Below are 27,505 nucleotides of genomic sequence, written 5' to 3' on the forward strand. Positions count from 1 at the left end.
GCACTGGAGAGGCAAAAGCAGACCAATTCCTGGGCTGTCCAGAGTTGTTCATAACGACACTCGTGGTGGCGCTCATTCTTCCTGTGTGTGCATTTTATAAATCATAGAACGCCTTATATGCTCACCTGAGTATAATTATTTGTTTTAAAAACAAGTGTACACAAGGGAAACCCTTCAGTGCTTTCCCCAGGATTGTGCAGATGGAAATGGCAGTCAGAGACGGAGTCGGCTGCCTGATTCCAGTCTGAGCGTCCTCTCATACTTACTTACAATATACAGTAAACACAACAAGAGGACCCTATGTCCTGTGTCTCAGTGCATCCTCTGTAGCCCTAACCATTTATTATGTTATGGTATATGATATCATATGTTAACAGAAATACACCTTGGTGTCCCCTGAAGAAAGTCAAGAGGGAAAAGTTGAGCATAGTTACATGTATAGAGGAGCCCAGTTTAAACCCATGCAATTTACACATGGATGCAGAGAAGCGGGAAAAGGGATGTTGCAGTTCGAGCAAACGCACTTCCATGGTGCTCCCTAAAATCATAGCATTGTCCTCCTATTCTCAGATTTTGTGTGCACTCTCTCCTTTGACTCAGCTGAAGAAGCCAAGAGTGTGTGACACCTTTTTGGCTCTGTGACAAAGTAGATAGATGATAGATGTGTGTGTGTGTGTGTGTGTGTGTGTGTGTGTGTGTGTGGTGGGAGAGGGTGTCTTGTTCTAGCTTACAGTGTCAGAGGTTTCAGTCCATCATCCTTGCTCCATTGATTCTGGACCTATGGTGAGACAGCACATCATGGCTACAGGATCATGTGACAGAGGCTGCTCGCCTCTTGGTAGACTGGAAGCAGAGAGAAACAAAGGGACTGGGGACCAAGTCTGACCTTCAAAGGCATGCTTCCAGTGACCTGCTGCTTCCACCTGGCCTCTCACCTCCTAGAGCCTCTTCGCACTTCTCAAAACAGTGCTAGCCACTAGGGAACAAGTCCTCAATACGTGCCTGTTAGAGACATTTTATCCACAAACCGTAGTATTGGATAAGGCAAAAACTTTTTTTTTTTTTTAATCAACCAAGGCAAGAAAAAGGATGCTCCTTTTTTTCTTAGAGTCTTCACCATTTTTGGCTTGCCAACATGTTGGCCGAAGCTACTGGTTACTAAATGGAGTTGGTTGTAAGCAGAACTGTGTTGGAAAGTGTTACAAACGAACCCCATTAAGGTTGGCTTAGAGCTCTGCACAAAGTGACTTCCTGTTTGGGTCAGTGGATTGGTGACCTTTGCCCTGGCCTGTAATTCCGAATCCTAAACTGCAAACAAGGGCTTACTTTGTCTTCGGTAGGAGGTCACTATTAGAGTTAAAAACAAGCCACAAAGAGTGGATGGGCACAAACTTCTGCACATGTAAGTGACACGTGTTGACTTTGGGGTTCTACAGATGCAGTAGCTACAGAACACATGATAAAGAGCAAGGAGAAGTACATTTCCCAGAATGCTCTTTCATGGATCAGTATTAGACGCTGGCAGCCTGATGGAATCAAATAAAACTGAGAGCCTCGGTCCGGCTCCTAGGATAGTGTACACCATAGTGCAGGGCAGGCTCCTAGGATAGTGTACACCACAGTGCAGGGCAGGCCCCTAGGATAGTATACACCACAGTGCAGGGCAGGCCCCTAGGATAGTGTACACCACAGTGCAGGGCAGGCCCCTAGGATAGTGTACACCACAGTGCAGGGCAGGCTCCTAGGACAGTGTACACCACAGTGCAGGGCAGGCCCCTAGGACAGTGTACACCACAGTGCAGGGCAGGCCCCTAGGATAGTGTACACCACAGTGCAGGGCAGGCTCCTAGGACAGTGTACACCACAGTGCAGGGCAGGCCCCTAGGACAGTGTACACCACAGTGCAGGGCAGGCCCCTAGGATAGTGTACACCACAGTGCAGGGCAGGCCCCTAGGATAGTGTACACCACAGTGCAGGGCAGGCCCCTAGGATAGTGTACACCACAGTGCAGGGCAGGCCCCTAGGATAGTGTACACCACAGTGCAGGGCATGCCCCTAGGATAGTGTACACCACAGTGCAGGGCAGGCTCCTAGGATAGTGTACACCACAGTGCAGGGCAGGCCCCTAGGATAGTGTACACCACAGTGCAGGGCAGGCTCCTAGGATAGTGTACACCACAGTGCAGGGCAGGCTCCTAGGATAGTGTACACCACAGTGCAGGTCAGGCTCCTAGGATAGTGTACACCACAGTGTAGGGCAGGCTCCTAGGATAGTGTACACCACAGTGCAGGGCAGGCTCCTAGGATAGTGTACACCACAGTGCAGGGCAGGCTCCTAGGATAGTGTACACCACAGTGCAGGGTAGGCTCCTAGGATAGTGTACACCACAGTGCAGGGCAGGCCCCTAGGATAGTGCATACCGCAGTGCATAGCAATTGCTACCAGCTGCCTGAGTTAGAAACTTGGAGAATTTCTGAGAGAAGAAGCCTCAGAAAGGAGAATAAATCAAGTAATGGAATCAGATAAAGCTGAACCTGGTGGCCTGAAGGACTAAGGCTTCCTTCTAGCCATTTCAGGTCTAAATTTGTGGCCTGTGCAAGCTCCCTTCTCAAAGGTGTTGTAACAACCCCAGGCAAATCCAGAGAAGCTAAGAGGTCACTGGTAGAGAGGTCTTTCTCACCTCCAACTCCTGCTGTGCTACAGATTGGACTCGGGGCTTCTCTGTGCTAATAAGCCCATGCTCTCCTGCTGAACTGTGTTCCCCTAGTGAAGTCTTAACTCTAGATGTCACACATCTTGGAAATGGGTGTTGGTGGGGCCATCAGTGTCCTGTAGTCCTTGTTTGTTTTCGTAGAGCTTGTCTTACCATCCTAGTGGCTGCTCCGTGAGAGGTAGGGGCGTGTGTGTGTGTGTGTGTGTGTGTGTGTGTGTGTGTGTGTGTGTGTGTATTGTGGGCCAAAGGGTTTTGCTTGTGACCTTGCAAAGGGGCTTGGAAACCTGTGAAAAAGGAAGTAAACTCTTAGAAGAAGAGAAAACATGGTAGCCGAAGTGTGAGCCACAAAGACAGAGTGTGAACCCCACCCGCTTCTGCCTCCGTGGTCTGGCCGTGCCACCTGTTTCCTTCCATGAGTCTATGCATGCTCTAAGGGCCTGCATCAGTAAACTTTGTTCTGACGTCCACAACAGTAAGTGGAAGCTGCCCTCATTACTCTCGTAAATGCAGCATTTGCTTCTACATTAATTCTGATGAAAGTTTCCCAGTAGAGGGCAGGACACAGAGAGGCTCAACCACTCAGAACCTCCGAGTCTTTGGTCCTGGAAAGGGAAGACTGGATTCAGTCATTATTTCCCAAAAGATCATGTCCTGCCACTTGTGACAGCTCAAATAATAAAGCGCCAAAGTAATTCAAGCCACTTTTTCTCTCCAGTTTTCTAACCCAAGGTTCTGATTAGGTCGGGTCACTTTGGACTAGCTCGTCTCTTTCCTCTCTATCACTTGCTAGTTTCCCCTTTAACAAAGTAAGAATAGCCTTGGAAGCTTCAGGGAAGGGCAAATATTTAACAAGAGCCTAGCAGAGGGTGGGGGGGAAGAGCCTAGAAGGTAGGAATGTGTGTGTGCATTATAGAAAGATAGTCACACACACACACACACACACACTCACACTCACACTCACACTCACACTCCATTGCTTGTCTTCAGTTCCCCTAGTGCTAGGGTTATAGGCATGTGATACGCGTGTGCTGCCATAGGCAGCTTTTTACATGGGTGCTGGAAAGCAGGTCCTATGTGACTGTTTTCATTTAGGGGGGTTGATACTTTGTTTTCATGGTAAGTTTACCGAAGTAACAAATTAACAATATATGAATACAGTAAGCACCTGCTAGCTTGGGTAATCCACACAGATAGAATATGTTGTCATGGTGATTCCCCAGTAGCTGGAAACTGTATGAGGCATGCTCTGAGGGTGCCTTGATGATTGGAATAATATAACAAGTCTTGGGTTTGAACATAGAACATAGGACCCATACTTCAGATATTAAGACTTCAAAGTAGATTAAAAAGTAGTTTTAACGTGTCACAGAAAATCCTGCTCTCCGTGATAATCAAGTTTTTAAAAAAAGAGAGATATTACCTTGTTCTAACAATATAAATACAATTTTCCTTATAAAGCTTCAAAAAAGTTCTACATTTTCAAAGGAACTTATTTAACCCGTTTCCCTGCTTTCTGCCTTCCTCCTTGTATGCAAGACTGGGTAAGATGGGTAACAGGTACATTTCAATGTGGGCGTGAAAGGAGGAGTTAAGAACTAGGATTTGAAGTTGGGCTGAGCTGAGAGTTCTTACTGCCAGCTCTGGCGCTCTTGTGAGTTAAAGAGTCCTTGGGCTGGACTTGTCCTCTTAAATCTCGCTTGCCTCACCTTAAGGTAGGATTTCCAAAAAGTCAAACCAAAGCTAAAAAACCCAAATAGCAACCACAGGACTTCAGTTCCTTAGCAGTCACAACCGCTTCTGGTTTAAATGTGGGTCTGTGAGTAGAAGCCAGAGTGATCATTCTATGAAGCAAAGTTACTCGTTCCTTTGTAGGCAATACCAAGTTTTCCCAAATGGTCCAAATGGAGTTATTATTATTGTTGTTGATATTATTTTTTTTAAATTTTTAATACAAGATATTCCAGATACACTGGCAAGCTTCACATCTTACAGGCAGGCTAATAATATCTGGTGTGATTTTATAGTTCGTAGCATGATTTTTGAACAGGAGATGGGTATGTGAGTCTGAGGAGAGACGCACCCTGGCCATTGAGACAGCTCCCCGCTGGCAAGCATCATCCAAGACTCAGCCAGGGCCGACCACAGACAAAGGGGAACAGATGAGGGTGGATGTGATTGCTTTGAGTTCTTCATGCTGTATTCTCTAGCAGGACACCCTAGTTATAAAAGGGCCCTTTGTTAGAAATGCTGGGGAAACTCCACAGTGTGATGACTATGTCGGTAAAGAATTGAATAACTAAACATATGGCCTCTAGTGTCCGTGAACAAGTACTGAGACCTGACTGTGACTATTGTTTCTCCCCACAGTTAGAAAGAAAGAGGAAAAGCATGCTTTCTCTCTACTTGAGTGTGACCAAATCGTTAGTAAAACCAATGTATTGATAATGATTGTCAGTCTGTGATGGTGGGCGCTCAGTGAGGAACCTGGAAGCCTGTGAAGACCATGTATTCATTGTGAGTCGAAGAGACCTTTGGCTGGACTTGTCCTCTTAAATCTTGCTTTTGGCCTCACCTTAAAGTAAGATTTCTAAAAAACCAAAACCAAAGTAGTCAAGTGAGACTACTGATGCTGGATGCTGTCTACCCCAGGTGTGCCCTTAGAGGGGCATGTCATGTTTGTTTACCTCACGTCTGCCTATCACGCTGGTCTCGGAGTGAGAAGGCTAGACAGTAGCGGACCCGGCTTCTCCTCTTCTCACTTCTTGCCTCAGACTTCACCTCTCTTCTGCCTGCAAAGTCAGTTTTCCATCTAGGTTCCCACTGGCTTAGGAAACTAGAAGAACCCAGGCCTTGTGAATGGCCTTGGGCTCTGTATTGGCTAGGCAATCCTGAGCAAATCCTAAAACCCTTTCAGTCTTCTTTGCTTGCTCTGTGAAATGGGACAGTAAGTAACACTGACTCAAGGCACTGATGGACAGAAAGCTCTTGGAGACAGACTGGCGGGATACTGCCCTGTGCATGCCATGCTGGTGTTATAAGAGGAAATGATGTGCCTTGGGAAGTCAGGGTGGGGGCAGCAGGGAAGGTTTTCAAGTCAGGTAGATCTGAATGTCAGCTCTGCCAATTAATTACTTGGTAAAACTTGGAGCAAGCCGTTTCCTTTCCCTGGACACCTGCTTCCTCTTCTGTAAAATAGGGTCCTGGCACTGCTGCTGAGATAGATGGGAGCGTACGTGCTTGAGTCAGGCAGAGAGCGGCCTTGGCAGCAATTCGCTAAGGCTTTGCAGCGCCAAATGCTGAGGTAAAAGGAAGAAGGACTTGGTCCAGAATGAACCTTTAATCCATCCACATGTCTTTTGCTACCTGCATTAAGAGTACGGGTGGGGTGGGGTGGGTCCTTTACACCAGAAATACATCCCATATTCAGCAACACTGCCTTTGTCTCTTCTAGAAACTTACTGGCATCCATTGCCTGACACCATGGCTAAGCTATCATTTTGTTTGGCACAACAATCTGTGACTAGTTTTCCGTATTTTTAGGTCACCAGCCATTTATCCTCCAGTCACCTGATTATCTTTTGTAATTGAAATGAGCTGAACTGGAGAGCTAGATCTCCAGTGCCCATCGACATGACATTTTTGTCAGGGGCGACCTTCTCTTCCATATTTGCACACGGACGAATTTCAATAGACCCCGAATAATGATGAGCCAGGCTTCCTTCACCTTGAAGTCTGGGGGCTAGAGAGAGCGTGCAATCTTGTTTCAAGGTTGCAAGCGTGAAGTTTCGAGAGCCAGGGTTTGCAGTGAGCTTCCGTTGTTACTGAACGTTTTTTTAAAAATCCTGTCATTAAAAATATGCCGCACAATGAGAAAGGGCTAAGCCAACAGCATTGTGTTCTGTGTGAGCGCACACAGCCATCCTAAGGAAGAGCGTTTGGAACTCTTCATAGACTTACTTGAGGGGTATGGGATGACAGAGGACCATAGGCATCTATTGTACATCATCACCCTCCCACTCTGATGAACAACAGCCTACTTACCTTGTTAATCACATACGATTGCTCACTGGGTGACATGACGTCACCCTGGCATGAAAGTTTAATTAAAATATATACATACATATATACATACACACACACACACACACACACACACACACACACACACACACATATCCCTTTCCCCAATTCACTGATTCTCATATAGTTGTTTGGAGGCTTTTTCCGTTTAGAATAACCAGATTTGGGTTTATTCTGTTCTCTCTTGGGAGCCAAATGTTCTAAAATGTTCTATATTCTCTGGCTGTTAAGTGTGGGGACATGCCACTGGGACATGCACGTGGGCCAGGCATCTGAGTGCTGCTGGGTACAGCTGGCACATGGCAGAAGCATCACAAGTATTTTATGTTCCTTTCTGGAAGTCACATCCCTGAAGAGCTTCCTCGCTCAAAAAAAAAATCACTGTCAATGCTAAGATGTAACCGGATGTAACCGGACAGCCAAGAAGTGTATCTGCTCTCTCCTACAGCTCAGATACTCGTCAGGTGACCACGCAGGTTCTCTCTAGCAGCCAAATGTGGTTCCTGCCTTATCTCAGTCTTATCTTCAGCCGGACAGCAGACCTGTCAGCTCAGCTCCAGTGAGATACATGTCATCCGTCAACATCCTGGATTCAGCTAGAACAATCTGTCCTACCCTTTGGGACACCAAGATGGAGATCTGTGCACCTGCCTCTTTTCACCTCTGTACTTCTGTTTGATTTTCTGGGCAGCTAAGATAATGAATGCTGAGCTTGAAGAGATGACAGGTGGACAGAGAGGCAGCACGTGTGAGTCCGAGGTATCCTTGCTGAAGCAGAAGGCGCCGTGTCTGTGTGACAGAAGTTCTACTTTATACATCCGATGGATTCAGTGCCCAGCCTACCTATGGTTGCCTAATCCCAGGCAGTCCTGGGGGCTGGTAAGACTGCATACCAGCTCCCATAGAGTGTAATTCAGAAGAGTGTTAGCCGGACCTATCTGGTGCAGACCTCAAGACCCATGTACTGGCTCCCCCCACCCTACTCAGGTTGATGTCTTAGGATTTCACCACTGTTTTTTGTCCTCTGGCGTAGCCTTGACTCCTGCCAAGGCTCTCCCAGTTTTCCTCTATCCCGCCAGAGTTTTACTAGACAGATGATACAAGCACAGGAAGGAGAAGCCAGGACTGCGGAGTCAAATGTGGCCGTGGAGTGGTATGGCAGGGGGCTGGCGAGTGGGCTGGAGGAGAAAGCATGTTGCCCTTCGCACTTTGGAGTAGCCTAGTGCTCCGGTCTTATCTGAGAGGTCCCACTGAGGTGGGCCTGTGACACACACATTCCGCAAAGTCTCACATGCTCCCCCAGACAACTCTAGGAGGGTCCTTGTACTTCACAGCTAGCAAACCAAGCCACAGGGGGTTACATTGTTGGCTGGAGGTGTTGGGCTCATATTTATCCATGCACACTCAGTAAAGAATCGACACGTTCTGTGATCAAACTGACAGGAACTGCCTTACCTCGTGCGGAGGCTTTTGTGAGTCTGTTCCTAAGCTCTGGGAGAGCCCACAAAATGTCTTAAAAGCAGTCTTGAGATTTGTACACACCAGCTTCCTCAACTCTGAAGCAAGGTTGGAAGGCCCAAGGCAAGCCCTTCTCCTACCCTGCCCAGAGGGGTGGGGGTGGAAGCCAGGATATCCCTTCAGCAGAGATAAACAAGGACAGAGCTTAGTCCCACCCACAAGTTCCAAGAAGTTAGTAGGAAGTAACTGAGGAACTCCAAAGCCACAAAGGCCTTCCTTAGGGCCCGGTGGCGGTGACCAGGCTACTGTAAGCCATCTCTTAGGTGTCCCCTGGGTTTCGTCTAGCGGGAACTGTTCACCCGTATCCCATGTTTCAGACCTGGAATCTGGAGTAGTGTACAGGGCACATCCCTTATGTATGGTTCCTGCCCAAAGTACGTTACATCTTTGTATGCCAGGCCGACCTTCATGAGATTCACAGCCCAGGGACATAACCCTGCTGGCAAGCCTATCTTGTCAGAAGGTCTGACTCCTGAAGGGACACGGGGCTCTAAGATTCTGGCCCTGTCTGCTTCAGTAGAGTTTGTTTTTTTTTTTTTTTTAAAAAAAGGTGCTGCTTGAAGTTGGGCAGGCAGATGTGCAGTCAGGGACCACAGAAAGACCTAAATATTTGGCTTCCTCTTTCTCTGAAGGTCTGTAGAACCATGTCTGGGCACGACCAAGATGAGCTTCAGGCTATAGGGGCTGGCGCTGGCTGAAAGGAACTTACAGGGGTGTGGGTGTATGTTTCTCCTTCTGCCTAGGGTTAAGTAATAGTAACATCCTGTGTAAGAGAATTTGAATGTGGTTTTCAGCTAAACTCCAATATTTTAGGGCTATTTATTAGATGTGTTTAATCTCGGGCCAATTTAGCCAGTAGCAGACTAATAAAATAACAAATGTGGGCTCTCTGCCAGAACAAATGTTGACTTACCCTTCTAATGTTGACTAAAATGAATAACTTTGAAAGTAATTGAGGAGGGAGGCCTTAGCCAGCGCCGCAGTCTGAAACGGGGGCTCTGTTTCATTTTACTGGCACTCCTGAGAGATTGTGTGCATAACCTGGGCTGCCGCCTGCTCCAGCTCCCTGAGAGGCCCGTATTTTCCCGAGTGATTTTCTGAGGTTCTTTTTTTTTTTTTTAACCCCTCCCCACCTCAAACCCATAAACCTTCATTCAGCAAAAATGAACATCCGTGTGGCACACAAGTAGGATTCTACAGCTTTCCAAGATGAAGCCCAGACTTCAGTGAAGATGAGAATTAAGGTGATAATTTAAGCTGGGCATGGTGGTTATGCCTCTAGTGCAGTTCTATCTGACGAAGGAACACCATGTTTGACGCCAGGCCATAGAGTGAAAGCCTTTCTCAAAGTAGTAATTTTAATAATTCGTTGAAATTCTTCCTTCAGAAACAAGGGAGCACGCCTTGGACGTTAACCCCTGGGATTTGTTACAGAACGAGTTGCTTCTCTAGAACACACTGACTGAGAATCACCCCTCTCACTGGCCCCAGCCTCCACTTCTTCATTCTGCTATTGAGTGTAATCAAACCTGAGGGGGCTGCCATTACTTTGCCAGTGTCGCCATAACAAATGAATCTGTTCTTGTTGCTTTGTTTTAGTTTGTTCTGTTGCGTAGTGTGGGAAGCTGTTTGGGACTGGGACTCAGGTCATGTCTGAGTTCAGCCCGCTGTCTTGATGTCTTTCTGTTAACCCAAGGCTCTCCTTTATTTATTTAATTATTTTTTTAAAGATTTATCTATTTATTATATATAAGTACACTGTAGCTGTCTTCAGACACACCAGAAGAGGGCATCAGATCTCATCACAGATGGTTGTGAGCCACCATGTGGTTGCTGGGATTTGAACTCAGGATCTCTGGAAGAGCAGTCAGTGCTCTTAACCATTGAGCCATCTCCCCGCCCCCCCAACCCCCCCAAGGCTCTCCTAAAAGCAGATGCCTCACAGACCTAGCTTAAGATGCTAGCTTAGGAACTACAGCTGCCAATGGACCTTTGGAACTCTCTGGTTCAGGCAAAGCACTCGATGCACAGAGAACAAATGTCCTTTCTTCAACCTTAGCGACCTTGTGCTACATTTTAGTTTTTGGCTTGTTTGGTTTTGGGTGTTGAATCTGGGTTCATGCATATTGAAGGTATGTTCTAACACTGAGATATACCTCAAGTCTTGGTATGTCCTGTTTTATGGCCCGAGTTAGCAGTTCAGCGATGATTTTTTTGGTCACCTACTCTTGAATATTGCTATGATCTAAGGTAGGATACTCTTCAGAACCTTTGCCCAGCTGTGTGACTGGCTGTGTGCAGTGTGTGCACGAGCCTAAACTGATGGGGTTGTCCCCTGGATATTATTTCTCCTGGCTCTCCTTGTTCTCGCATTAGCAAAAACAAAACAAACAAACCTTAGCCTTTCTTTCTTTCTTTCTTTTTTTTTTTTTTGTTCTCCTCTGAAAGAAGGAAATTGGGGTGTTTTCCTCCTAGCACCTGATGTGAAAGAGTTGAGCCATTTCTTAAAGGGGAAATGCCATCTCCCTGTGTGCTCAGTGCAAGCCAGGATGTCAGACCCACAGCTAGCACAAATAAACAAGGCCATGGTCTTCTGTGAGGAGATCAACTAGTCTGCAGCTACAGAGGAGCCTTCTTGGTGCCCTTCTGATGTTCTGTCCCCAGAGCCCAGAATCCCTGTTGAAATCACGGATCGCCATCTGTAAAGGAAAAAAATTAGGATTCCAAGCAGAGTTCGAAGAGCGTTTGCTCATCTTGTGGGTGGGTTCGACAGTAATTTTAAAGCCTGTGTCACTTGCTTAATCAATGAAGCCAGGTTTCCAATGGAATTTGGGCTTCATTATTTGCCTTCCATCTTCCGGTAGCAGATGACACCGTCTAGTTAACCGTGCCAAGCGACAGAGAGCAGGGGAAAGAACAATAGTGGAAGTTTTGGAATTAAGAGCCATCATTTCATTACTGCCCTTTTGTTTCCAACGGAGGAAGATGGAGTCAGCAGCCAGCTCTAAGGCACCGTCTTCTCTTGCCCTCCAGCTCACTCCTCTGTTGCTCAAACCATTCTAAGAAGGCCTCCTTTTGCTACCTGTGTGTCCTGTCTAACCACCTACCACCCTGCCCTGCATGCCAACCCTCCTGTCCCCTCCTTTCCAGCTGCAGCTGACACTGGCTCTTGGGCCTCTGTCAGGGTCTACCTCTGGGTTTCCCTTTGCAGCTGGGAGACATTCTTGGAAAGGTAACACCTATACACTTCAGTGAAGCTCACTTCGCACTTACTAGTGTTTGTTTAAACACTCCCTCCAACAGAAGTATCAATTATGAACTGTCACAGCAGGGACATCCACGGACACCTTCCTAGCTCCTGTGGCAAAACCCCGTAAGGCAAGTGATGGACGCACCCGTGTACTGTGCCTCCAAGTAGCTGACAGCAAGGTGTCCTCTGAGCCTGCCCAGGACTTCTCCCCCGCCTCTTTGTGCTTTCTGCAGTTTGCTTGGAAGAGCGATCATTGGTGTTGTCTGGCTTTGTGGATGCACAAGCCCAGTCTTTACCTCTCATTATATCATAATGAGTCATTATATCCATATCTGTGTGTTTCTGTCTAAATATTCCGTTCATATAAGGACACCAATGACTGGACTCTAGTTAGCATGATCTCACCTTTTTGATTTATGTACAAAGATCTTAGTTCCCAATAAGGTTACATTCACAGACACTGGGTTTAGAGTTTGCGCGCACATTTTCATAGGTAGCTGGGCTGAAAGCTTGTCTGTATATTTTTTGGGGGTGGGGCAGGAGTGTCACCATAGCCACATGTCCAAGCTGACATCACCAGTTATCAGACCCAACAACACCACATCCCCTTTGGTATAATGTGCTTTAAGAAAAAGTAGACACTTTGGATTCGATCCCACCAGAGCAAACTTCCTACACCTCATCACATCACTGCTGTGAGGGAACATCACAGCAGTCTACACTGAGAGGCGTTCTGTATGAGGACCACGGTTCCTCCAGTGTGTCAGCTAGAGAGCTGCAGTATTTTGCTGTAAGATAACAAGAGCACTTTTTTTTGGGGGGGGGGGGACTGTCACCAGTTGGGGGAACTATGATGGATACAGAGGCAAAATATAATGTGGGATTTCAAATTGGGTTCTGGAAGAGGAAAGGGACATTAGTGGGAAGTGTGGTAAAGTCCCAGGGACCCCCGTAACATTTAAGCTCACCGTGCTGTGCCAATGTTAGCTTCTCAGTTTCGATGAACATACTCTGGTTGTGTAAGGTCTGAGCTTTAGAGGAAGTGTGGTGAAAGGTATAGGAAACACTCCGGACTATTTTTAAAATGTGTCTGTGAGTCTAAAATTGTATCAGCACCAACTTTTTCAAAAAGGATAGGCATACATAGAGTGGTAAGTTCACCGTACATGAAGTGTGGGAAGTTCACTCTATGTGGAGTGGTAAGTTCACCCTCTCTTGAAGGCAAAGGTGGAGAGAGGGAATAAAGAGCAAACCGGTTTGCAAGTCCCGTTCCAACCGCTGTGCCTTGAGCATTTGCTCATCACAGAGCCTGTGGCCTGTGTACCATATTGTCTGTGCTGTAGAATAACAGAGCAGTGGTGTATTAGCCGGTGTATGGGCCACATTTTCCTGTGCTGCCAGAGATATGTGACCTCAAGTGGGTCCTCGGGCCTCTGTGCACTCATGTGCAAGATGAAGATGACCCAGGTTCTGAAGATGCCATGAGCATAGTAGCATGTAAAGCTCTGAGTCCAAGGCCAATTAAAAGACAGTCGTTATCCCCAGAACTCGCCAGAAGTCATTGTGAGTTTCTTCCGCCATTTTCCCCCTTGAAGAAGTTGTGAATAACATGCGTATCATTGCACAGGAAATAGGAGAGCCAGTCTAAGATAAAGGGCAGATCGATCTACAAAATACAGCTCCTTCACAACCACTTTATCCAAAACACATTCACACGAAAGGGGAGACTATTAGCAGTTCTTGAAGGACAAGCTATGAGGCAGATTGCCCCTGTTCACTAAGGGGAGAAGTGGGGCTGTTTGAAATAAAGCTTGGGGCTTTGCAGGGGGCAGAGGCAGTGCGGGGGTTGGCTAGGGCTGAGTGAGAACTGCGGATAGGCAGGAAAGGCGTTGGCAATGGCAGGTGTGACCTAGAAGCCTTGAAGGGTGAGAGTCTTGAACATAAACTGTAAATCAGTGTGAACACTTTGGGGCTCTAAGAAGAGGGGGGATAGAGTCAGGGCGATTGCGGAGTAATGAGCTTTACCCTGATTTGGTTGTCAGGAGCACCCAAGAGTGGGGAACTGGGAGGCCCTAGCTTCCTCCTTCCTAGAAGAATGGTAACGAAAAGAAGTTTGAGTTGGGAGGGAGCCATGGAGAAAGCAAAGAATGCTTTCAAATCAAACAAATAGGGCAGGGTTTGAGGACTCCTGTCCCCCGAGGACTCCTGTCCCCCGAGGACTCCTGTCTCCCGAGGACTCCTGTCCCCGAGGACTCCTGTCCCTGAGGACTCCTGTCGGGGACAGTCTGATCCTCCAGGAATCCCTTTTCCTGTATGTTTCTAAAGTAGATCCGTTGGCCTTCACCGGGTCCTTTTATGAAGTTTAGCGATTTGGAGCCTGTGTGTGAAAGCACTAACAAGAGCTGAAGCAACAACAGCAAAGACCAAACAGCAAACGTCTAGTATACAAAAGTGTTCAGGGAGCCTGGCGTTGGACTGGCGCCTCCACAGCCTTGCCCTCAAAGTCATAATATGGCTCTCCCAACTTCCGTTTTCCAGTAGTCCACGTCCTAGTTGAGAGTTCCTGATGCTCAGTGGTGGGTTTTTTTCTGCCCCATTTCTTCATTTCTGATGATGGCTCCTTCTGGTCCCCCTCCATTCACAGGGTTCTACTAATGAACTCAGGGACTCATTTCCCCACCCCCCACCCCCTGCATCTGATGATACATCTTTTGTCCATCATAAAACATACCTTTAAAAAATTTTGTTCTTGTACCACCTGTAAGATCGCAGCTGAGTCTGTTCTGACAATTGTTGACCTGTTTTCATCATCTGTCTCCCCTCGACCTTAATTTATTGTGACGTGGATCTGAGGAGTTGTGTTGATTAGAAAGCCTTTACTCATACATGAGAGGACGCTGATATTAGTTTGGATGGATTTACTTAAGAAGTAAAATGCAGTGGAATAGGACTCAGTCCTGCAGAATTGAAGACAACCATATCCCCTATTCATCAGGGGAGGACCTTGCATCCCCAGCTCTGGGATGAAAATGCAACCAAGCTTGTGTCATGCCAGAAGGGTCTGTGGGAAAGTACCATGCCCGAGGGAGCCATCTTGAGGTTTGTCACATACAGAAGCTGAGCTGTTGAGGACCACTGAGAAGCAATGTGACTAGACAGCAGCCAGCAGCCAGAACTGGCATACTTCCTGTGAGGCCCAAGTTAAAAATAATGTTTTTTTAATTGTTGAAAAATATTTTTGACATGAAAATGATATGACATTTGAATTTATGTGCCCATCAGTGAAAGGTGTAATGATCTGTGCCCACGTTGGTTAATTTATGTCTGAAGATGAGTGGATGAGTGTGTTAGAGGTTGGGTGCTCCAGAGAATCTAAACTCCTTATTCTCTTCTCTTTTAGAGAAAAAGTTAGCCAGCCTCCAAGCAGGAAATGGCTCTGAGGTCACCCTGCTTCAATTATAGTGCCTTCTTTCATTTTTTTTTCTATCCAGCTGAGTTAAGATGTTAAGCAAATCAATCATTTGAGATCTCAGTTTCTTCATCTTTCAAATGGGCATGATAGGAGTTAACTTAAAAACATACTGAAATAAATAAGCTAGTAGGTTTTGTGTGTTGAGCTCTGAAATAAGAACTTGAGGCCAAACTGGTTATAATGGCACACACCTTTAATCCCAGTATTTGGGAGGCAGATAAAGGCAGGTCTTTGTGAGTTCAAGGCCAACCTAGTCTGCACAGTGAGTTCCAAGTCAGCCAGAGCTTAAAAAAAAAAAAAGAACCTGTAACCACTATTAGCATGTTATCATTTATTTATGCAAATCAGTCACCATGAGTTATAAGTTGATGTTTAACAGGATAGTGAAAGCCACCTTCCAGTGTTAGAGGGTGGACTAGAGGTGACTCTAATTCCCACAGATGGAGCCCTGCAAAGGTCCCCTGTCACGTCCAAATGTTTGAGAGTTGTTGTTGGTTTGTTTGTTTCTTTGTTTCTTTGTTTGTGTATGTGACTATCAGCTCATGGGCAAAGGCTTCCCCTGTCATGAACAGTTCTCACCTCTGCCTGACTCCTGGCCAGAAGCAGGCTCCTTGCCTCACCCTACAGAGATGTGGTCTCAGTGCCTGAGCTGACAGCTGCCTTCTCTGCCACTCCTGGGGAGTGTCGGGGGCTCAGTACCGGAGCAGTCTCCAGGCAGCTGCAAGCGTGATGCACACGCTTTTGCACCCAGCCCCACTCTATCTGCAGCGTGAAGTGCAGGGACAAGGGAGGGTTCCCTGCAGCTCTATTTCGGTGAAACTGTTCTGATGAAAGAAAGGAGAAAACGTGCTACATTGTGTTGATGTCTGAAACTGTGCTACATTGTGTTGATGTTGTGGGGAGTTTTGTACATGATACAGTCTGCTTTGCTTTTTACCTCTTGAGAGGAAGATGGGAAAGTCACTCACTGAGCCTCCCTCACACCGAGTGCCCTGTTCTGTTTGGTTTGCAGTTAGCTCATGAAATTCTTCAAACTGCTGAGTAAATTCCTTTATGGAGAAATATGACCTCTATGGCCATCTTCATTATCTCCCCTCCCCTCCCCTCCCCCTTCTTTTTTTTTTCCTTTCTTTTTTTCGGAGCTGGGGACCGAACCCAGGGCCCCACTCTCCCTTCTTTTACTTCCTTTTTCCCTTCCCTTTCCTCTGAATAGGAAAGAAAAGTAAAAGTCAATGGTAATTCATGAGAGAAATTCACATCAAACGATATAAACAGAACTTTTTCTACATGATAAAGGGTCTCCCATGCTCTCATCAAGTACAATAAATATAAAATGGATGTTTAAAAAGAACTACTTCGTCAGATATGGGGGGTTGGAGATCAAGCTCAGCAGTTAGCAGCACTTGTCACCATTGCAGAGGTCCAGATTTGGTCCCAACATCCACACTGCCGCTCATAACCAGCTGTACCTCGGTTTCCAAGGGGTCTGACACCTTCTTCTGGTCTCCAAGGGTGCTAGGCACACACATGTATGATGCAGGCACATATTTATACACATTGCAAAGGGTCTACATAGGTAACCACTTCATTCATATATATTCAAATTTATTAATATGGATTTTTAAACACTTCGGGACCTGAGCCTGGTGACTCGGCCATACCAGCACTCGAGAATTAATGGCAAGAAGACCAGGCGTTCAAGACCAGCCTCCACCACATCAGTTTGCATTGGCCTGGATCGTACAGATACCCACAAAGCAACAGCGACGTCAACAAAATCATTTTGGAGCCAACAGTTAGACTAGTGTCCCCGATATTTTAACTGGTAATAAACGCTCTACAGGTAGTCCTGTTAGAGGGACAAAACAACAAAGCCTAGAAAAGACTAACCAGAACTATTGTGTTCAGACCTACTGCCCGCCTCTGCCCCTCCTTAAAGGGTCTTTAGGGATGTGCCCTCCTGCCTGCCGCAGGTCTCCTGGCAGTACTGGTACTGTGCACCCTGAAACAGTACATCGTGTGCCTGGGTGCAGCACTGACTGCCCAGCCTGGTCTAGCAGTATGCCGTGTTAGACCAGGCAGGCTCTGAAGGTTAAGTTCCGCCATCTTCCAGTAGCAAACCAGAACACAGCCTCAGTATTACACTTGCTAGTTAGTCAGTTCTCAGTAATACTATTTACTTAGAATCCTAGAAATATTTCCTCGAGGGCTCCTTAGACAGTAGTAAGATATAGCTGGAGACAGACTGAATAAATGGAAAAGAACAATTAAATTGGGCCAAGAAGTGTTTTAAATCTCTTATTCTCACAGAAGCCCTCAAAGGATAGCTCCATAATTCATACTTGATTCGTCTGGGTCAGACATAAGGCCTCCCTCCCCACTTAGATCCTACAACCGGAGAATATTCTGGAGCTTACACCTGCCTCGTTGCGAGCACTAAATCACAGCAGGGTGGCTTCTGGTTCATTCCTCTTTGCCTAGCAATGTTAGATCACCAGAGAGTAGCCTGCTGTTAACTCACTTGGGGGCCATACCTCGGAGAAGCAGTTCTAAATAGAATTCCATGTATTAGCAGTGTTCTGGACTAATGTTGCATTGACCATGTTTCCTATAACTATATTAGATAGTGCACATCTGAATAGACCATCTAAACGGAGCAGCCACATCAGACCAACCTTAGAACACATGATCCATAAGGGCTAGATCTTCCTGCAGCCTGCCAAGTATGCCATGTTCCCTGCCCGATTTAAAGCAAGACACCCCTGCTGCTGCTCTCTCTTCAGCCTCCCCATTCTGATACAGCTTTAACCGTGGGAATGAGACCCAACCTCTCTGGGATCTGAGGTGCACGCAGGATTATCCGAGACCAAGTCCTTTTCCCCTGGGATTTTTCCCGTGTGCCGCAGTGCGGTTTATGCTACCCAAGAGAGCTGGATCTCAACCTGGCATTTCTAGACGAAAGCAGAAGCCATTTAGAGGATTCAGGGGACGCTTAAGAGGCTGTGTGTGCACACATGCGTGGACGCAGCCTGCTGAGGTTGCAGATCTGATGTAAAGAGGAGGAATCTTGACGTCATCCTCTGTGCACAGGTGCTCAGGAGCCCAGACCCTGGACAGGGGGCAGCATCCTGAGGACATCGTCGCCTGGAAGCAGGTGGCTTTCGGACTTTTCTCTGTAGCACTTTATCCTTCGTAGTGGCAGCCTTCATATCAGGAGACTCGTCTGCTGCATTTTAAAACCCAGCCTTCTTAGTGTTCCTAGCACTGCCTACTGGCTGCTCTGCGTAGCTCACTGAGAAGCCAGAGGTCCCTGGCTGCCGGATCTATTCTGTCTTAGAAAAAAGCAACCGACTGCTTCGCAAACCTCAGCTTACTCTTTGACACCATGGAACTGTTTTGAACTTCTTTAGGTTTAAATTTTTTTTTTCTACTTAAAATGTCAGCAGTGTTGGTAGAGACTCAAGAGAGGGCTTCTGATTTCTGAGGCTGGACAGGGCACTGAGAGACATGAAAACTTCCCGGCTGAATTCCAGATTCATGAAGGAATTTTTCCGAGCATCTGCTGCGTTTAGAATGGCCTGCAGGGATCCCTTGAAGAATTAGAAATTTTGGGTCAAACTTTGAGAGCAATGGCTGAGAAGGAAAGATGAACACCGTGGGGTAGGGGTCGGGTGAGCTGACCTTAGGAAATGATTGACATCTGCTACAACCGGCTGGCTTGGCTTTTCCCATCACAATTTGAGGTCTTCATGTGCTGTCCATTATCTACTGAAGATTAGATGGAGCGTAGGAAAGCAAGGGTAACTGTCCTCTTTGTCTTGTAAAATGTTTGCTCTGTCCCCCCTCCCCCAGCCTGTTTTTATTTATATCGTTCTTGATCATGTTCTTTGGAATAAGAAGTGTCCCTCTCCTCTGTCAGCCGGAGCAACTTACAGATTTGCAATTGATGTTTTCTGTGGAGGTGACTTTGAAAATGTGTGGCTATAAATAGTACGGAAACCAAAATCCCATGATACGAATTTCTCCCCGTACATTTCCTTTTGCCATTAGTTATTTCGTGAATTTTAATACGTGCTTCTCTATTATTATAGGTTTGAAGATGCTTTCTTATGATCCTAGAAATAAAACTTCTTAAAAAAATATTTGGAGCTCCAGCAGGCTCGCCACCAGGACTGACAACCTGAGTTTGATCCCGGCACCCGTATGGTGCAAGGAGAGAACAAACTCCAGGAAGTTGTCCTCCTCCCATCCCCATACAGACACATGAATGTTTTAGAAAATAGAGTTTTAAAAGCAGTCTTCGTAACTTTAGGAAAACGAATGGATAATGCGTATTCAGAAATGGCTCTGGCAAGGTGACAGGAAGGGTTTTTTAAAAAAATGAAACCAGAAGCAACAAAAGACACGCCACTGTCTGGCAAGGTCATTGGCTGGGAATGCGCTACAGCAATGGGAAGAAGGGCTCCACTGGAAGCTTTGAATGAAAAGCTGAGACTGATTTGGGGGAGGGACTGGGGAGGGGAGAGGAGAGGGGGAGGGGCGGGATCCCTACCTGTCACCCACTGCCTCAGTGTGCACTCTCAGTCTTTTTCCTGGCTCCCCAACCATATCATCTGTGCAGATCCTGGGTGAACTGTTCACAGTCTGCAGCTCGCCCTGCTACCTGTAATTCTCAGAGTGGGATGGATGCGATGTTTTGGCAGACATCTTTAAGACTGGCCTTGACACTGTCCTCTTATTTATTTATTTTTCTTTTGTACAGGAACCTAGTAACAAAAGGGTCAAACCCCTTTCCAGAGTCACATCGCTAGCAAACCTCATCCCACCTGTGAAGACCACACCGTTAAAGCGCTTCAGCCAAACCTTGCAGGTAAGGGACCTAGGCTTGCGCTTGCAGAGACCTATGCTGTGCTCGTGCACCAGAATCTCTGCTGGTTTCAGGTGGAGCTGAGTCACCCATTGCTACTGTAGAAGAGTATACAGGTGAGGGGAATACAAGGAGGAGTAACGTGTGCGTGTCCTAACCCCGGGTCAGGCAGGGTTAGGGCCACTTCCGATAGTTCACAGTTATACGACTAAGTCATGGGTCCCATGCAGAGTGTATCCTTACTGGTTTTGTTCAGCAATATCTCTGGACTCCTGAGATATCAGCTTGTGAGATGAACTGGGCAGTAGCTGAACCTGGTGGCTTCAACCAGAGTTAGAAAGCTGTGGGGTTAAGGGGAGGACGAAACCTCCTCCTCTTTGCTCGTAGCTCATGAGCTAAGGATGCGATCAACGTTAAATGTCTGGGGAGGAAATGAAAAGAATGGTATTTCTTATATGTGAACCCCATGGAATTCTAGTTTCACTATCTATAAGGAGCTTGGTTGGAACTCGGCCGTGCCTGCCTGTTTACAAAAAGGGCTGTTGGCCTCAGGGTTAGAACAAAATGCCCAAAGAGAGTATCTTGGTTCTGACTTTAGTTATCCATTTGAAGACTGCCATTCTAGGGCAGGTGCCTTAACATTTCTAAATCTCGCTTTTGTTCCTCAGAGGTAAATGTATCATAGAGTCACGATTTGTGGCTTACCAAGGACCATCGCTCCTTTATAGAACAATTGTAAATATTTATGAGACAGTAAATTCAAAGGGCCTTAGGTATTGTTAGTTATGTAGTGGGTATTGTTTACAGTGGTAATGTTTAGTTAACGTGTGTGTGTGTGTGTGTGTGTGTGTGTGTGTGTGTGTGTACGCACATGGTTGTTTTTAAACCTATTATTATATTTTTATTTGGAGGGGGCCATATGTGTGCTGTGATACTTATGTGGAGGTCACAGGAATCAGTCCTCTCTTTCCACCATGCAGATCCCAGGGATTAAACTCTGGTCATCAAATGTGGTGGCAAATGGCATTTCATCAGACCTATTCTTAACCTCTTCCTTCGGCTTGCTTTTTAAAGTGAAGGTTGAGATCCATCCACAACCTTGAAAACCAATTTGCAATCGATACTCTTTTAGGCTAAACCCAGCAAAAGTCATACCATGAGGTCCTCACCCCCAGCATAGCTGATCCAGTCAGGCACCTCTCACGTCTCATTTGTCCAGCAATGCCTTTATCTTGACCTTGAATGTTTAAGAAAACTGCAGACCAGAGAGCTGTTGTCAGGTGAAGACTTCTCCTTGATTCTTATCTTCTCAAAGGAAAGGATTTAGTTAAACAGAGAGTTTAAGCAGAAGTTTGTGTAGTAGAGCAAAGTATTCACGGCAGAGAGAGAGAGAGAGGGAGGGAGGTTGGAGTGGTTGAGCCAAAGCCATGCCTCATGCCAACTTTCAGAGCTGGAGAAGCCGTGAGGTTCTCCTATACCCTCTGCATCCCTCCTTACTGTCTGATGAATGAGCCACAACCCGGTGCTGTCACCCACTCCCACTGCTCACCCCCGTTACTTCCAGCCCCTCTGTTAACTCTGCTGTGACATGAACGGTTTACCACCCAGTTAGCCCTGGCTTTGGCTCTGTCTGTCTCAGTCCTCGGAACTCTGGGCTCCTGGTTATACTCTTGGTAGGAAGAAGAGAGAAACCAAGATGCTGTGGGAGAGTCAGCCTGCAGAGCTGGTTGGTGGAGAGGGATGTGTTTGTGTACTGTCCCTTGTGGCCAGTGTCTCAGCCCTCTGGACGACTTCACTGCAGACTTTTCCTGGAAGATTCATTGTCACCTGAGTCCTGCACATCTGGTCTTTTGCTGAGTTCTGCTTTTTGAAAAGTCGGCTGCATTTGACTCTTTCCTCTCCAGTCTAGTGACCATGAGTGGTTCAAGTTCACCGTGAGCTATTTCTTCCCTTGATGTTAGGACCATGTGAGGACTCTGATGGCCTCTCTCCCTGTTGCTTCTTCCAGAATGGCCTACCCTGTGCCAGGGAGGTTCCCACTCATTCACCTGGTGCTGGCTCCTCCCACACTCAGGGCGCTTTTCTCAGGGTAGAGTTGCCTTCTGGTAGATGGTAGGACAGTGCTGTGCTTTCTTTGCAAAGGGACAGTAACAAGTTTGACTCGAGTAGCTGGCCAACTTTCACCTGCAAATGACCCCCACTCTGCAGTTGGAGCTCTGAGTCCCTTGCTAACATCGCCTTGCCTGGCTTTTAGACCTTTGGGTTTGAATTTCTGAGAACACTGTGTTCTCCCCGTAACCTACTCTGATTGTGTGCTTTCACCATTTTTCTTTAGACTTCCCAGGCAATCTTTATTATTTTTTTTTCTGGTTCCTAGGGGTCCTGCACAGGAAACACTGCAGAAAACGGCTGATTGTCTTAGAAATTTGCATTGACCTAGAGAGAACCGGGGAAGAGGGAAATTAATTAAGCCATGTCTGAAAACTTAACAGACTGAGACCAAGCAAAGATGAGAAAGTCAGACCCAAGGGAGAACCTGCTATGTGGAAAACGCCTTCTGAAGCTTCAGAGATAGCTCACTTTTGCGAAATAAATTTTCTACTGACCTTTTCCAACTGTCAAATTGCTAACCCTAGGCTGTATGTATGGGACAGGAATAGAAAAGTTATTCATAATGCTTAAACGCAGACACAGAGGACTTGAGCGATGTGCTGTTATTTGAAGGGATGAGATTAGTGGATAGAAACAAAAACCTAAGCTTGTATTTGCACACAGCGTGTTCACACGTAAGATCTGTGAGAGTGGTGAGCACCATCCCGCACCCAGCTGTCTCCCTGTAGCCTGCCTTGGGACGTGCAATGTAAGCCTCTTAGCATTGTTTAACACGCTACCTTTCTGCTTCTTGCCTCCTGATTCCATTGCTTCCCCTACCAACTAGAAAGGAAAATGCTAACTGAACAGGGAAGATGAAGGGGAGGCAACAACCCCCAGGGCTGCCCAGGATCCAGTTTCACAAGCTTTCATGGTTCCTTTAGGTCTCCCCGTCATTTCTGCTGGGGAAGAAATGAAACCAGGGGAATACTACTGCACGTGTGCCCAAGCCTCTAGGCACTCAGCAGCCATTCACCCCATGCACCTGCATATGTAATTTATCTTCTATTTCAAAAATCATTTGAGCATGGGGCAAGTTGGCTTATTTATTTGCATTCTATTTCTTCCTTTTACTTTCATTTTTATAATAGTGAAGATTAAACCCAGGGTCTTGCACATACAAGGCAAGTAAGTGCTTCCCCACTCAGTGCTTTGTTTTATTGCATTTTTTTTTGGGAGGGGTTGGGTACTCCTGCCATGGTGTGCTTGCGGAGGTCAGAGGAGAGTTTATGTAGGTCATTACCCGACATGGGGTCCTGATGATTGGACTCAGGTTGGCGAGTTTGGTGACAAGTGCCTTTAGCCACTGAGCCATCCAGTCTGTATGTGTCCCCCTTTGTATTGTTGTTGACAGGGCCTCACTCTGTAGCTCTGGTTAGCCTAAGACTGTCCGTGTATCTAGATCACTTTCTGCCCTTGCCTCCCAAGGACTGGGTTTATAGGCATGTGACACCATACCTGACCCCTCTTTATACTTTTAAAATTTGGGAACAGAATCTTCACTAAGTTGTCTAGGTGGACCCTGAACTCCCTCTGCAACCCAGGCAGTCCTTAAAAATGTTGATTCCCTTGTCTCAGCCTCCTGAGTAACTGGGGTACCAAAGCTGTGCCACCGGACCCAGCAAGCATCTCGATTTCCTAGTACACAGCTCTTATTTCATTGGCTCCTGGCACTTTATAGACACATGGATCTTTTTGGATATCCAGTTTCATCTCCTTTACAGTTACATTCCTTTAATGGTAGACCAAGCAGTGACTTAACCCAAACACAAGGCTTCCATCAATACTTAGCGGTTCTCCCTCTGGCTTCCTGTGAGACCATAGTTAGTGAAGGAGGACATGGGGGCAGAATGGGCTGGCAGCCTCTTCCAGGAAGATTAAAAAGCCATTTACAAATGTGAGTGGTCTCTGAGGCAACACACTGATGGGTTTGTTTTCTCTTGCCTCCCGGCATCCGTACAGGCTGGAAATTTAGGCCTCAGCACAAAGGCAGCATTTATGATGTCGACTGCATGGTACTCTTGTCAGTTCCTTACCAGAAAGGTTTAGCACAGAGCTGCTGGTAAACTAAAGCACAGATGTCTGGATCCCCCAAGGCCCATAAATTCCCTCTTCAGCAGGCCTGAGAGGGAAGCTTGGCCCAGCTCTGAAAGGGGCTGGAGTGTGTACCTCTCAAGTAGAACAAGAAACACCAGCTCCCATGGGCCACTGCGTGCTGAGCTCTGCCTTTCCCTGCACAGCTGCACAGGACTCCTGGACACACGTGAGCCAAGTCCAGTGAGGTCAGAGTTCATTGCCATGTGATGTTGTCTCTCCTTGGCTTTGGACATGAGCATCTTGCTTTCTGTTTCAAAAGTGTGTGTGTGTTTGTGGGAAACAAAAGAGAAAGGAAAACTGAATATGTGTTGCCGTCCATTCCAAAACAACCCTTTTAACATTGTAACATTTCTTCTCAGAATGACTTTGGACATTAGTATATACTTTATATACCCAGAGCCTAATGCAAGGAAACTTAATCTGTCCAGTTGCACTTGTGTGCACTGCTCACTTTGGGGTGCAAATGCCAGTCAGTGTCTCTTGGCCTCACATGGGGGCACTCCAACTTCCATTGAGTTAAGATCTCTGTTTATTTTCCTTAATAGTTTTAGTTTAGGTCCTCAACCCCCCATCCACTTTTATGTTGTTTTGAATCAAGGTCTCATGTAGCCCAGGCTGGCCTTGAACTTGCTATGTAGCTGAGGAGAACCTTGATCTTCCTGCCCGTACTTCCTCAATGCTAACATTTCTGGCATGTACTACTCTAGTTAATGCAGTCCTGAGAATCGAACCTGGGGCCTCATGCATACTAGGCAAGTGCTCTAACTCTGGGCTTGAGAAAGGAATGACGAGTCTGGTACCATCTAGCTACACCTGAGACATCGTAGGATGGTCACGTGGGTGCAGGGACTTAAGGAACCATGTCTGAAAACTAAGGTTTCTTTTCATACATTTCTTGTGAATGGCAAAAGTTTTGGGTCCCTGGTTACTTTGCGTATATGAATGTGAGCATCCAGCAGGTAATGGACAGCTGGGTGTCACCAGTGCTGGGTGTCAGGAGTGACTCCTCATTCTGGCCTGTCCTTTTTAGTAGCGTTATAGGTGGCCTTTAGAAACCATCAACTCATAGGTGTTCTCAGTGCCACAGCTCCTATTCCAAGTGCCTGACATCACCTCCCCCAGAACTCTACAGGGCGATCTCAGTGTCATCTATAAAGAGCCCCAAGCTTTAAACCCGGGTCCAGGGTCACACAGTCAGCAAGTGCTGCAAGGAGACCTGCTGGTGGGTGTTCTGCGTACTGCTTCCGTGGTTAGGTTTCTTAAAAAAAAACAAAAAGGCAAAAAATTGGTCACAATACAGCCAGTGGTTTGCCAGGATCTAAAAATAGCCACCAGACTTTGGCGCTGAAGCATCCTGCATTCAGCTGGCCCTTATTCTGTTCGCCCCAGTGGGGAGAGGCGTTCTTCCCAGCTGGTGGAATACTTTGTCGTGGACATTATCATGTAAGAGCCGGTCATGGTACTGGACTCAGGGTTGGTCGGCTGCCCTGAGCCACCGGAGTTTTGACTAGTGCTGAGCACATTGGTAATGCTTTCTCCACACCTGTACCAAATGCTAACTTCTGCTTTTCATTCACTCCATGAAGAATTCCTTTGAGCTCCAGGTTTGCCCTGGTTTAGGGTCTTGGGTGCTTGGCATGTATGAATTGCTTGAACCCTTCCACTGTGCTTTCAATGGCCGTTCGTGAGCTGGGTGGAGATGTGTTGATGCCCTTTCTGTTGAAGTCAGTGTTCATGGCCATGCCTGTTCCTCAGCCAATTTGATTTTCTTAGTTATCTCTTTATTGTACAAAATCTGGAAGATAAATGTGGAGAGTTACAAAGTTGAAGATAAAACCCCACCGTCCAAAGGTAGACCCCTGCTACCATTTTGTGTATTTTAAATGGAGATCTCTCTTCTCTTTGTTCGACTCTGTGCGTGGTTTGCTGCTATCCTTGAGCTGTTCTCAAAAAGAATTTTTTTTTTTTTTTTAAGAGAAGACTGTTTTTAACCTGTCTGCTGTTTTCGTTCTGTGGTAACACTTTACTCCCTGCTGTTGAGCACTCTTCGGCCATATTCAAGTTGGTTTATTTGTTTGTTTGTTACAAAAGCTGGGGATACAAAGTCTAAAGTCTGGCATGTGCTAGGCAAGTTCTATACCACCAGCTCCATGCTCGGCTGTTTATTTCCAGACACTGAGGTTTTATAAATAGCAGCGTATGCCGATGGGTTTTTCTCTCCTGCTGGCTATTTTAGTGAAGTTCCTCCAAGAAGCTATTTGGTCTTAAGTAATGCTGATGTGTTTCTGCTGTTGTCTGTGGATGAAAGCATCCAAGTGATTCTTTTCCTTTTTTTTTTTTTTTTAAAGATTTATTAATTTATGTATATGAATACACTGTAGCTGTCTTCAGACACACCAGAAGAGGGCATCAGATCCCTTTACAGATGGTTGTGAGCCACCATGTGGTTGCTGGGATTTGAACTCAGGACCTCTGGAAGAGCAGTCGGTGCTCTTAACCGCTGAGCCATCTCTCCAGCCCCCTTTTTTTTTTTGTTTATTTTTTTTTTTTTTTGATTCTTTTCCTTATTGGTGATTTCACTTTCCCTTAGTTAGGGCTACCCATGATCAGCTATGATTTAAAAAAAAAATGGTAAGTGAAAACTGTCAAGATGACTTTGTTGTATGAATTAACTGTGTGTATCTGTGATCAGATGCCTGACAGAAACACAAGGGAGGGATGATGTGTTCCCGATCATGGTTTCTGCATTTGAGCAGAGCATCAAGGCGGCAGGGGCACATGGCGGAGGACAGGTGTCTGCATCGTCATGGACCAGGAGGCAGAAGGGGAAAGGCAGAAGGGTTCTCTCCCTTCCCTCTTCTATTCTGAGGTTGCAGGAAGCCCGAGGGATAGCACACGCTCCCCACCTTCATGTCTGGTCTTTCCCTCTCATTTAATCTCTGCTGGAAACACACCCAGAATTGTGTCTCAATCTGCTAGTAAATAATCAAGGTGATAAAACTTAGCCTCCACAGTTACAGTGTATCGCTATAACTGTTCTTCTATTAATTATGGTGAATCTCTTAATGTGCCTGATGTATGAAGTAAACTTTGTCATAGGTATGTATAGACAAAGCAGAGTTTATATTAGGATAGATAATACTGTGGATTCACACATGCACCACGGGCTCTTAGAACTTATTTCCCTGGATGGGAAGGGACTGATGGGTATATAGACAAGCACTAATGGTAGCAGTACAGTTAATGGTCTAGCAATGGTAGATAGGTTTCTACTGCTGTGATAAAGCACTATGAGGAGAAGAAAGAATTTATTTGTCTTACAGGTTACAGTGCATCATCAGGGGAAGCGAACATA

General features: G+C 46.3%; 1 protein-coding gene across 6 annotated transcripts in view; it reads left to right on the top strand.

The window, feature by feature from the left end:
- The window catches only part of Arhgef3 (Rho guanine nucleotide exchange factor 3), a 280,324-nt gene that overhangs the window by 218,379 nt on the left and 34,440 nt on the right, over nt 1-27,505 (top strand). For 5 of the 6 annotated variants that reach the window (XM_017600023.3, XM_006252575.5, XM_006252574.5 and 2 more), the window contains one exon: nt 19,798-19,905. In XM_017600023.3, coding sequence (XP_017455512.1) covers nt 19,798-19,905 — 108 coding nt within the window. Of the gene's footprint in view, nt 1-17,944; nt 18,836-19,797; nt 19,906-27,505 lie in introns of those variants that run through there. The other variant, XM_017600022.3, reaches the window with a different exon arrangement.

The sequence above is a fragment of the Rattus norvegicus genome, chromosome 16 (genome assembly GCF_036323735.1).
Source record: "Rattus norvegicus strain BN/NHsdMcwi chromosome 16, GRCr8, whole genome shotgun sequence".
Lineage (NCBI taxonomy): Eukaryota > Metazoa > Chordata > Mammalia > Rodentia > Muridae > Rattus > Rattus norvegicus.